Source organism: Crocuta crocuta, unplaced genomic scaffold (genome assembly GCF_008692635.1).
Source record: "Crocuta crocuta isolate KB4526 unplaced genomic scaffold, BGI_CrCroc_1.0 scaffold299, whole genome shotgun sequence".
NCBI classification, from domain to species: domain Eukaryota; kingdom Metazoa; phylum Chordata; class Mammalia; order Carnivora; family Hyaenidae; genus Crocuta; species Crocuta crocuta.
Window position 1 is genome coordinate 6,178,929 of NW_027532747.1, and position 11,830 is coordinate 6,190,758.

The window sequence follows — 11,830 nt, forward strand, 5'->3', positions numbered from 1 at the left end:
CCCGCCCAGCGAAGGCGTAGCCACAGCCCCTCCCCAGTGCTGGCTGGAGGCCCCTTGGGGAGGGCCTTCTCCATTCTGGGTCCATCGGGTGGGGCCCCAGGGCTTCCTCAAGGTCACACGTGCCCGGTGACTCAGACCCCGCGGGTCCAAACAAGGCGCTTGGCCCTCTAGGGGAGCTTGGTCCCAGGGCCAGCGCTATGGGGTCAGTGACCTTTGTACCCAATCGCTGGGCTGCCTGCCTCGGGTGGCACTGGTTGGTGCCCTTGGTTGCTGAGAGGGACAATGCTGGGTGGGCCGGACTCCTCCTGACTCCTGCCCACCCCTAGTGGGGGTCTGAGCCCGAGTCCCGGGCAAGTTCAACCAGAAATCTTTTGCGGGCATCACAAATCAAACACTGAAGGCAGGTGGCCTGCCCCCAAAATCTTGCATGTGTGTGACAGTTATGGGAAGGGAAGGTGGAAGGCAGGTAACGTTACTGAGCACGTACATACAATGCGGCCAACCGAGAGGCGCTTTACACAACCATTAGCTACGATGCCCATTCTCCTCTAAAGAGCTATTGTAAAAGCTGGGTCCGTTTCTTCATAATAAATTTATTTCCATTCTGTGTGCCTAAGAAAGCCTCACGTTTATATAGCACCTTTCCTTTCTCCAGAGTCCTTCCATGCCCGTTACATCTTTTAGTCCTCCCAACAAGCTGGTGTCACAGAAGACGAAACAGGCAGGGCTAAGTGACATGCCACTAATTATCAGCTGAGCTGGGGCGTCAGGCTCCTCACTCCTCTCCTCTGCGCCAACCAGCGTGCCTCGCTCCACCACGTCTCAGAACAGCCTTCTGGGGGTTGGAAGTGCTCAGTCATCCCTATTCGAGTTTGCGAGTGCCTCCGAGGTGGAGATTATATTTTGTTTTTCTTCCCTCTTGCCCGCCGTGCTCAACACTTGCATACACAGCCATTGCTAAATAAGTGCTAAGTGCTTATTGAGTTCTTGTTTGGCACAGACCATCTTGTCCGTGGGCAGGGGAGGTGATGGAATCCCGCTCTCCGGGTTCCCACCAGGGAGTCCCGGCTGAGTGGATTTAAGGGACCGAAGGCAAAACTCCCGCCAGGCCCCCACCTGTGCGCCTAGCCATGGCCTCAAAGCTGGGGTGGCAGTTCATCCAGAGATCTGAGCCGTCACGCTGGGGCAGGGTGGTACACCACGTGGGAGGGAAGCTCAGTCACTCCTGTCCCTTGTCCCCAGGGCCCCTCTACTCCTGAGAAGCAGCAGACTGGCCCATGGGTGGCAGCAAATGGGAACAATAATACTGTCGTGTTTACGGTGCCCTTGGCTGTGCACGAGGTCATCCCATCCTCACGGCCTCGCCCACTGCATCTTGGGCAGGGTGGGAATGAAGCGCCTGTTTTACCGGAGACGACGATGTACTGCCCAAGGTCATACACATGGCATGCCTTCCACTCCCGCTCGGGCACATCCTGAAGGGGCAGCTGCAGCTCCATCCCCACACCCGTGAACCACAGTCCACGGGGTGGACCTCACTGACTGTTCCGCTCCCACTCCGGGAGTCTGTGAATCTGACGTTCAACCGAGATGGAGGTCCGTAGCGTGCCCATGGAGTTCTCTGTCTTGTTGGACTCCGACACGCAGCCCCCTTTCTGGCACAGCCCCCGGAACACCTCCCGCGACTTCTTGCGGAAGCGCTTGCCCACGATCACGTAGACGAGCGGGTTGAGGCAGCTGTTGCTGTAGGCCAGGTAGGAGGCAATCTGCGTGAAGACATCCACCACGTGCTCATCCCAGCATCCGGACAGGACGTTGAGGTGCAGCAGCGTGTCCAGGAAGGTGCTGATTTGGAAGGGCAGCCAGCAGGCCACGAACAGCAGCAGCACGGCCAGCACCAGCATGGTGGCCTTCCTCTCCGTCTGGATCTCCTTGAACTTCTGCATCTCGTTGTTGCGCAGCACCTTCATGATCTGCACGGTGCAGAAGGTGATGACCACCAGCGGCAACAGGAAGCCCACAGAGTTCAAGAGCATGTTGGTGAAGAGCTCCCAGCTGCGGGACGGATAGATGATGACACAGGCGGTGACATTGTAGCCCTCGGCCCCGTAGTCCTTCATGGTCCGGAAGGCCAGCATGGGTGAGCTCAGGAGCAGCGTGCACCCCCAGATCACCAGGCTGTAGATCTTGGCCCAGCGCACCCCGCGCATCCGGCCCATGGACATGGTCTTCACCAGGGCCAGGTAGCGGTCAATGCTCACCAGCATCAGGAAGCAGATGCTGCTGTAGAGGTTCATGTAGAGCATAGTGTTCACCACGCGGCAGAGGACCTCCCCGAAGAGCCAGTCGAAGTTGTGGGCGATGGTGATGGCCCAGAAGGGCAGCCCGCAGGCCAGGATCAGATCGGCCATGGCCAAGTTGCCCAGGTAGATCTCGGCCACCGTGCAGCTGCTCTTGTGCAGGAGGAAGACGCTGAGGACGAAGATGTTCTCGAGGGCCGCCAGTGCGAACAGGACCCAGAGGAAGGGAGCCTGGATGGTGTTGAGCCAGCTCCACCACTCGCTGTAGACGCAGTTCTGGGACAGCGTCCCATTGAGAGCGGGCGCGAGGACCTGCGAGGTGGCGTTGAGCATTTCGGCGCTGAAAGAAAGGGCAAAAGAGGCTGTTACACCTCAGGGTCATAAGAAGAAGGAGACACAACTGACGCAGGAGGAGGGGGACTCAGCAAGCAGCTTCCAGAAGCGAGGTTGGGAGGGGGTGCTCAGGCCCTTTCTGCCTCGTGCTCAGAGACTGGGGTCCCGGCGCCCCGGGATCCCGGAGGCCTCTGAGAGGTACCCCATCTCTTTGCACTGAGCCAAGAGTTCGGATTCTTTGCCTTTTGCAGCTCCACCGGGATGCTTCCTTGGCTGGCGTCGGTCCATAGCACCAACGATCACAGTCTTGGGCCCTGGGCCTCCTCGAAGCTTCCGTGATGGGAGGATGCAAAGCACATTCCTTCCTTATCGTGTGGGCGCCTCCCAAGGGAGCTGGGCATCTTACAGCCTCTCGTGGCCTGGCTGTGGTGAGTAATTTATTAGAGGAGAAAAATGATATCACGCCAGACAGGGAGATTCCAGCCTGGCTCCAAGACCACAGCCCATCTGCCCACACCCTGTCTCCTTCTGGCAGAGGGCAGCATTGTGCTTCCAGATCCTTCATCAGCCAAGTGTTGATGACAGTCAGAGGTTGCATGATGGCAAGGGAGGGCAGGGGCTTTGGAACCAGGCAGTTCATATCTCGGCTCATTCATTGGCTGTGTGACCTTGGGTAATTTAATTAACCTCTCCGAACCCCAATGACCTACCTTGTAAAATGGGAATACTGAAATCTACGTCTCAGGGTTGGGGTGGGAATCCAAGACCACGTGCAAAAAGCTCAAAGCTATGCACTTGGGTTCAATAAGCATGAATAATTACCTATTTTTGTGAACTTATTAAAACAACCAGCACCCCGCTTTCAGGTTCTTGTTCCTTTATTAGTGATTTTATCATTAACCCACTGCTTCCTCTTTCACGCCTGGGTGCAACTCAGACCACGGGGCAGTCCATTTTCTAGAAGCATCACTGTTAAGGCTTAAGTCATCTCTACCTTCTGCAGAGGCACGGGGCTTCGACAGATTCAGATTCCATTCCTAGCTGTGTAGTCATAGGCAAATTGCTTGACCTCTCTGAGCTTCCATTGTGTTTCCTTTGGAGTAAAACACTACTCCCTTCCTGACTTTCTTCGTATGGCCGTGGCAAGGTCCAAATCGGAGTAGGTATGAAGACACATCAAAGGCAGAAAGTACAGCCAGAGGGCAAGACTGAGTAGATATTTTCCTAGTGCCCAGGGTGGGGAGAGTAAGGGAAAGTGGTGGGAGAAGAGCTCTTCCTGGGTGGGTGATTCCTTCTGGGGCAGACTCATCGGCTGGGTTTGGGGTGGGGAGCGGGCTGGGCCACAGCTGTGAGGAAGAATCTGCTCTTCACCCATGGGATTTCCTAGGAAAAGCCCCTCTGTTCCGGGAGCAGCTGGCTGGCTTTGAGCAGGCAGACTGGGCACGTGTGACTAACTCATCCATCAGTGCAATTGTCCCGTATGTATGTATGTATTTATGTATGTATTTAATTTTTCTAAACAGTTGCCTTTTTAAAAAATGTTTTATTTATTTATTTTTAATTTTTTTTAATGTTTTATTTATTTCTGAGAGAGAGCGAGCGTGAGCAGGGAAGAGGCAGAGAGAGAGGGAGACACAGAATCTGAAGCAGGCTCCAGGCTCTGAGCTGTCAGCACGGAGCCCAATGCAGGGCTCGCACTCATGACCGTGAGATCACAACCTGAGCGGAAGTCAGAAGCTTAACCGACTGAGCCCCCCCCCAGGTGCCCTGTAATTGTCCTTTGTACCTGGAGCATCTTCTCTGTGCTGAGCTCCACCCTGGCTGTAGGAACCCAGAGGTGAGTGCCCCAGGTACCCTGCCCTGACAAAGCTCCCGGCAACTGTGGTCCAGAGTGTGATGAATGCCATGGGGGTGAGGGGAAGGAAGGGCATGGGGCACAGAGTTGGGGGTGTATGGAGAAGGACGGAGGTGACTCTGTGGCTCTGAAGCTGGATCTGGAAAAATGAGGGACATGTCAACAGACAGCAAGAAGGGACTGTGATATATGGCGACAGAGGGTGGCTGCATTTGTGGTAAGCACAGCGTAACATATGGAGAGGCTGGACCACTATGTTATACACCGGAAATGAAGGTTGCATTGCATCTCGACTGTTCTCAAATAAGAAAATGAAAAAACAAAGCAAACAATAACAACAAAAGGAGAGAGGGCAGACCAGGCCGAGGGAGCAGTTGGAGCAGAGATGCAGAAACGCAGAAGCTTCTGGCATGTTCTGGAAGGCGGAGTAGATGTTGGACAGGGAGGAGGGAAGTGGCCAGGGATGGGATGAATAAAGGAAAAAGGTCAATCATCACCAGCTGCTGAGAAGGTGAAGCTCTGTCCCTGAGGGCTTTCAGGAGGGAGTGAGGGGATAGGAGAAACATTCTAGAAAGATCCTTCTGGTAGAATGGTGATTTTATATCCCCAAATTCTTTGCTACCCTTCCCTCCGTAGGGTGGAGTCTAGTTCCCCTCGCCGGGAATGTGGCCACGGACTCGCTTCCCACGCATGGTGGCCATGACGGTGTGTGACTCCGCAGTCAGTCATAAAACATATCGCAGCCTCCTCCTCGGCCTCGTGCATTGCTCGCTGTGGGGGAGGCCGGCGGCCATGTCGTGAGGGCGCTCAAGCAGCCGTGCGGAGAGAAGCCAACTTGCCACAGTGGGAACAGATCCTTCGGCCCCAGTTCAGCCTTGGGTCGACCCTGGCACCCTAGTCTGCGTATTCCAGGGGAGGCCCCAGGCACCAAAGAACGGAGACAAGCGTCCCCGTCGGGCCTACTACGTTCCTGACCCGTGCAAACTGGCAGGCTCCGTGCGGAGCCTCTGGAAGTAAGGCCTCCCCTGGTCGGCCTCCTTGGTCCAGCCTTTGGCCTCATTTCTGCAGCTACAGAAAAGCCATGTTCTCAGTGGCGCAGGCCTGGAGAGCTGTCTCTCAGGGTCTGGCTCCGGAGACTGAAGTCTGGCACCAGACGCTGCCCGCTAATGTCCCAGCAGCACCGTCCCTCACCGACGGGATGGCCTCTGGCCCTGAGAAGCCACCGGATTGTCCGAGGCGGCCCAGGGAGTGCATAACTGGGAGTGACGTGCCCCCTGACCACCTGGTCAGCTGCATGGTGGGCGGCGCCCCGCACAGGGCTGAGAAGCCAGGAGGGCCCCCCTGCCCTCCATCTTGCCAACGCTGCCCCTCCCCCCCCAACACACACACCAACCCTCCTTTCCTCTGCTCTACTCGGGATCAGTTCTCCTCACCAGACATCAGATGTTCAGTCTCCATGGTGACCTAGCGCCTCTCTGATTCCTTGGGTGGTGACCTCAGAGCATCACTCTCTTCTCTTCATGTCCAAGTTCATCTGGGATGGCTCACACATGACCGCCCGGACTGTGACCTCCTCATGTATCCCCCTCCTGTATCCCCACGCCCCACCAACCCCCACAGAACAGGCCATGCCACCTGCTCCCACCAAGTCCACGGGGCACTCGAAGAGGTTCTGGGGATCCCACATTGCCTGCTCTTGTGGAGATGGGGGCTCACGTTCCCCAGGTCTTCTCCAGGCTGTCCGCCCCTCCTGCCATAAGCAGTGAATCAAGGAATTCTTTTGACTTACCCAAAAGAGGCTGTGGTGGGCACGGGTTCCTCATAAAAGGCCCGGAACATTGGACTCTTCCAGGCAGAAAACATTTGGCCTCAGAGGGAGATGTGCGTGAGGCTCCCGGGCTGAAGGAGGAGAAAAGACAGTTAGACGGTGGGCTGGGGACCATAAAACATGCATGTGTTTGTCCACGAGGGAAGGGAAACTGAGCCCTTCACTTAATGAATGTTTATTCAGCAGCAACTACATACTGGATGCGAGGAACATAACTAACAGAGAATCCAGATGTTACTGAAATAGTCACTAAATGATTGAAAACTGATGCAAGTGCTGTGAAATACAGGTCCCATGAAAGCATATAAGATGGAGTCCAAACCCAACCTGGTGTGTGTGGGGGTGAATGGATATTTATTTTGAGAGCTGAGGGTGAGCAGGAGGAAACTGAGTCAAAGGATGGTGGTGGGGAGGGATGTCTAGGCAGAAGGGGCAGCAGGTGCAAAGGCCCTGAGGCAGGAAGAAGCTCGGTGTGGATGTGTGTTGGGCCCTGGTGGCTGGTGCAAGGCTGGCCATGGAGAGCCTGGAGATGAGGGCAAGGGACGTGTCAAGGACACCCCCCACCACAGGTGCTGCCATCTTCTATGAAGGGAAGGGGTGGGGAGGGCTGAATTGGAGAATGATCATGGGTCTAGACTGGAATTACTAAGTTTGAGGTGCTTCTGAAACTCACAGGTAGGGGTGTAAGCAGCTGTGGGGCTCAGAGCGGGTCTGGAGCTGGGGCTTGGGCGGCCTGGGCTGGAGGATCTCAGGGGGCTTCGAGCCCAACGACAAAGGCAGGTACCGAGGAGCAGTGCCGACCCACTGCGGTGGTGACTGCCACGGTGTGCTGTGTAGTTCTGGGCCCCGGGTGAGAGGTGTAAGCCGTGCTGCCTAGTGGGGCTCCCGCGGACAAAGCCCTTCTCTGTCCCTCTCTCTGTTTCACTGTACGGCTGACCCTCAGACAACACAGCTTTGAACCGCCAGGGTCCACATATGTGGATGTTTTCCAATAAATATGGTACAGCCCTGTAAATGTAAACATATTTTCTCTTCCTTATGATTTTCTTCTTTTTTTTTTAATATTTATTTTGAGAGAGAGTGAGAGAGATAGCATGAGTGCGTAAGGGCAGAGGGGGATGGGAGGCAGGAAGCTTGATCCCCTGAGCCTGAACCATATGATCATGACCTGAGTTGAAACCAAGAGTCACGGACACTTATTGGACTGAGCCACCCAGGCGCCCCCTTATGTTTTTCTTAATAACATTTGCTTTTCCCTAGCTGGCTGTATTGTAAGAAGATACTATATATTACATGTAACATACAAAATCTGTGTTAATCGGCTGCTTATGTTATCAGTAAGGCTTCTGGTCAACCAACAGCAGGCTCTCAGCAGTTAAGGTCTGGGGATGTCAAAACTTAGAGGTGGGTTTCTCACAGGGAGGGGTGTCAGCACCCCTCACCCCCCACTTTGTTCAAGAATCAACTGTACTCTCATCCACGGAGGTAGGCATCTGGCATAGGCTTGCCTTACCGAGGAAGTGGGGTGCAGAGACGTGAGGGGACCCGTCCAGGTGCCATTGCTAACAAGGGGGTGGGGTTTAAACCCCGCACCTGGTCCAGATCTCCAGCTCGCTCCAGGATCTCACCTGCCCTCTAGCTCCCGTCCGGGAAAGGTATGAAAACCTGGGTGCCTGTGTGCACGTGCACGTAGCCATGGATCGGCCCCGCCCTGGGTTTCAGCCACTCCTCAGCGGGCACACCAGGAGCTTCCAGAAGCCAGCTCTCCTAATCCGGCTGTAGGGGGTGGAGGTGAGGCAGCGGACAGTTCAGGAAATGTGAACGCATTTGGAAAAGAAGACGCTGGGTTAGGAAGCAGAAAACGAAGCAGAAGATATTTAATTAACATCTGGAAAAGGTTTACCCGAACTCAGTTTACCTAAACGGAGTGGAGGTCAGGATTTGGAATTTGCAAGAGGAGCCAGCGAGCAGCCAAGTCCTGCTGATGCTTCAGGGAGGGGGACTGGGGGAAGGGAAGAAAGTTCTAGTAGACTGTCTTTTGGGGAGGCCCTCCATGGCCCCTGGACAGGGGAGGTCAGAGGTCACGTGTTTGAATCATTCATTCCTCCAGGATCTCTATTAAGATTGGGGGGAAGAGTAAGGTGAGGCTCCGTCTCTTGCCGAGGGATGTGCCCCGGACCCCATTTCCACCCAGACAGTGCCAGCTGCACAGGTGACTGGGGGATGGGGAGGTGCTTCAGCTCAGTCCCCTGGGTGGTGCCCAGTGTTTCCTCACTGCCCTGGGTGTTGGGTGTTCCCAGATCTGCCTGGCTGATCCTGATTGCTGGCTAATGGCTGTAAACATTGCTCTCATTTTCAAAACAAAGCCGGGAGTTTCTCTCTCTGCGCAGCTGGCAGTTCCGAGAGGGGGTTTAAAGTCCAGAGAAACTGGTAGATGCTAGAAGCTTCTCTGCCTCTGCTTTTGGAGGCGTCCCGGGAAGACTCTGCGTGTGGGAGCCGCAGGCTTCTCCAGGCCACTCTCCCTGCAGCCCCTGGGGACCTCAGCGTTAGAGCTGGCTTCCCTTGGGCTTGGCCAGTAGGAGCACTGGCAGAGCACAGAGGGAGGGAGTCTGTGAAGGTGGGGCCCTGGCTGGGGTGTGGGCTCCCAGTTCTCTGCCTCGGGGCCTCCAGGGGCCCTTCCCACCTCGCTGGCCAGGATTGTTGCGCTCAGTTCTCAGGGAGGGAGGGAGTGACCTGTGCCAGGCCTTTGGCTGGGCTGGCTCTGGGGCCCCCGATGGCACCCCCACACGCCATCTGCACTCTGTAAATAGACCCTCTGTCAAAAATATCTAAATATTACCCAGTGTGAATGTGCCTTCTCTTTCCTCCCGGGGCCCTGTCGAATGGACCCTGGGATTATCACATCTGATGTCAGAGAGCGAGAGGAAAGAATGTGGGAGGGAGCGCGGCACGGGTCACGCTGGCACGGGGGTGGGGGGTGGCAGTGGCCAGGAGTGCGACATTCCCTGCGTGACCCTGAATGAGCCCCCCCTTGTCTCCCTGGGCCTCAGTGTCCCCCACAGACTGACCCTCCCGGCCAGAGTAGAGGTAGAAGAGGGGGTGACCCTTCGGCTGGGCTCCCCCCGCGTTTCTCAAACTGATACTTCGGAAGGAGGCTCCAAAATTCTGATTCACTTGTTCTCAGTCTGTCTCAGAATCCTGTCCGAGACTTGCCTTAAACAGATTCCCTTCGTTGAATCACGTCAGCGCTGGCTGTCGGTGCCGCCAGGAGTAAATTCCACTGGAGTCTCAGAGGGGGTCGGTTCTGGTTTCCCAAGAATCCGTGTCCGGGGGACCCTGAGGCTGCAGCCACCACAGAATGCACAGCGCCACTTCCTCAAGGGCCAAGTTCACGTGTTCAGAGCCCCCAGCCCTGCCCCCAAGGCCCTGACAGCATTTTGCGGCCGCACGCTGAAGCAGGGAGCTATTTCCCAAGCGAGGGCTGCGGGCGAATGGCAAATGACCCTGTATCCTGTGGTCACTCCTCCCGACGGGGCTGAGGACAGTCCCAGCCCTGTTGGTGTGTCTTCAATACCCCTGTGGGATTTGCTTTCAACAGAGAGGGCGGTCCTGGTGCCTGGATCTCGCCTAACTTTAATAGCGTTGCTTTTTTTTTTTTTTTAACATATTTTTAATTTTTTAATATTTATTTACTTCTGAGAGGCAGAGAGAGACAGAGCACAAGTGGAGGAAGGGCAGAGAGAGAGGAAGATACGGAATCCAAAGCAGGCTCCAGGCTCTGAGCTGTCAGCACAGAGCCCTATGCAGGGCTCGAACCCGCGAACCATGAGATCATGGCCTGAGCCGAAGGCGGACGCTTAACTGACTGAGCCACCCAGGCGCCCCTAATAGCATTGCTTTTAAACATTGGCCCATTGTATTTATTTGTCACAGGGTGTTGTTATGATGGATGACACTTATTTTCTGTTATGAAGGTGACATTATGAAGTGACAGTTCAGAAGTAAGTCTATTAAAGAAGTAGCTGGGTAAGTGGCATAGGTACGGCCAAACCTGCAGGCAGAGTGACCGAATTTGGGGAAAACAAAACCAAAGCACCCTAGAAACTCGTGTCGCAAACCGGCGGGCCCAGCCTGGCAGCTAGAGGCTTCCGGGATCAGAACTGCGTCCTCCTCCGCGGGGCTTGTCACTTGGGGGTTAGTATAAAAATAGCCCCCACCTTGTGAGCTGTGGTGAGCGGCGGATGAGTCAATACGTGAGCATTCGGTCAACATATTCCAGAAGGTGAGCTGATCTCCCTGCAGCCCGAGGAGGGTGGGGCTGCTCCGGCCACACCCCGGGAGGCATGGGGGTTCGGAGGAGGCCCTTCCGTGGGGCCTGCTCTCTCGCCCACAGACCCAGGCTAGGTTTTCTGACACTGATTCCAAAGCTGGATGAGAGAGCAGTGTGTCACTAGGTCATCACCGGCCGCGGACTTGGGGGCACTTGAGACTGTGGTTCTATCTTCCATCTGAACCAAAGGTGTTCTCCTTTGCCGTGTGTGTGTGTGTGTGTGTGTGTGTGTGTGTGGTGTTATGTGTGATGTGTGTGTGTGATGTGTGTGTGTGTGTATGTGGCCCTCTATCCCATTATATTCAGCATCCCGAGTGGGAAGGGCCCTGCCCCGTCATCTGCGCCCCTCCGCTGTGCCTGCTGTGACCTCCGCTGTGCCTGCTCTGGTTTGTACATCCCAGTCTCTTGAAAAACACTTGCTCCACGAAGAAGAGGAATGTCTCAGACCACTCAGCAATTTGGAGTCCAGGCCAGAGCTGGAAAGAACCAAGTTCGCTTGAATCACATCTTAGAGTGCTCTGCTGGATGCCTCCCCAGAACAAATGCTTTCCTCTAAAATCTGAGTTACACAAGTGCTGGTTAAGGATGCTGCTTACGGATGATCATTTGGTCACCAAGGTGAACTCCAGCCACCGTAACTCCTGGGGGTGGGGGTGGGGTGGGCAGGAGATGGGCTCAGGCATGGTACGGCCTCGGCATTGGGGAAAAGTGTGGCCTGGGCACAGAATTTCCAAAGGATGTCTGTTTCTCTCTATCCCCGAAAAAAAGGCCATTCCCGACTGTGGGGAAGGATGGGGTTCTGGGAAGTCAGCCCCCCATTCCAGGAGCTCCCGGAAAGCTGAATCAGAAGATCCAGTCCAATTACGTGGGCCCTTCCAGCATTCAGACACTTTATGGGCCTAGAATGTTTTGGAAACATTTACAGAGAATGTAAGAGGAGGAGAGCCCCTCACCCACATGCTTCCTGACTCCCAGGGTAGGGTGCACGTCCCCAACTCTGCTTGCTCAGGTACCCCAGGGCTGGCTCAGTTTTTATGCTTTTTCCCTCCTTTTGTTCAACATGTTTTGACTCTTTTCCCCACACTGGGTTTTGGAGGAGGGTTTTTTTTTTTTTTAAGTTTATTTATTTAAAAATTTTTAATGTTTATTATTTTGTGAGAGAGAGACACCAAGCATGAGAAGAA

The 11,830-nt window shown here is 55.0% G+C and overlaps 1 protein-coding gene across 1 annotated transcript in view; it reads right to left on the bottom strand.

Annotated features, from left to right (window-relative positions):
- Positions 1–573: 573 nt before the first annotated feature.
- The window catches only part of BDKRB2 (bradykinin receptor B2), a 29,860-nt gene continuing 18,603 nt past the window's right edge, over positions 574–11,830 (bottom strand). The window contains exons 2-3 of the mRNA XM_077780928.1: positions 6,278–6,387; positions 574–2,640 (exon numbers count right to left, since the gene is read on the bottom strand). Coding sequence (XP_077637054.1) covers positions 1,536–2,640; positions 6,278–6,351 — 1,179 coding nt within the window. The 5' untranslated portion in view covers positions 6,352–6,387 and the 3' untranslated portion in view covers positions 574–1,535. The remainder of the gene's footprint in view (positions 2,641–6,277; positions 6,388–11,830) is intronic.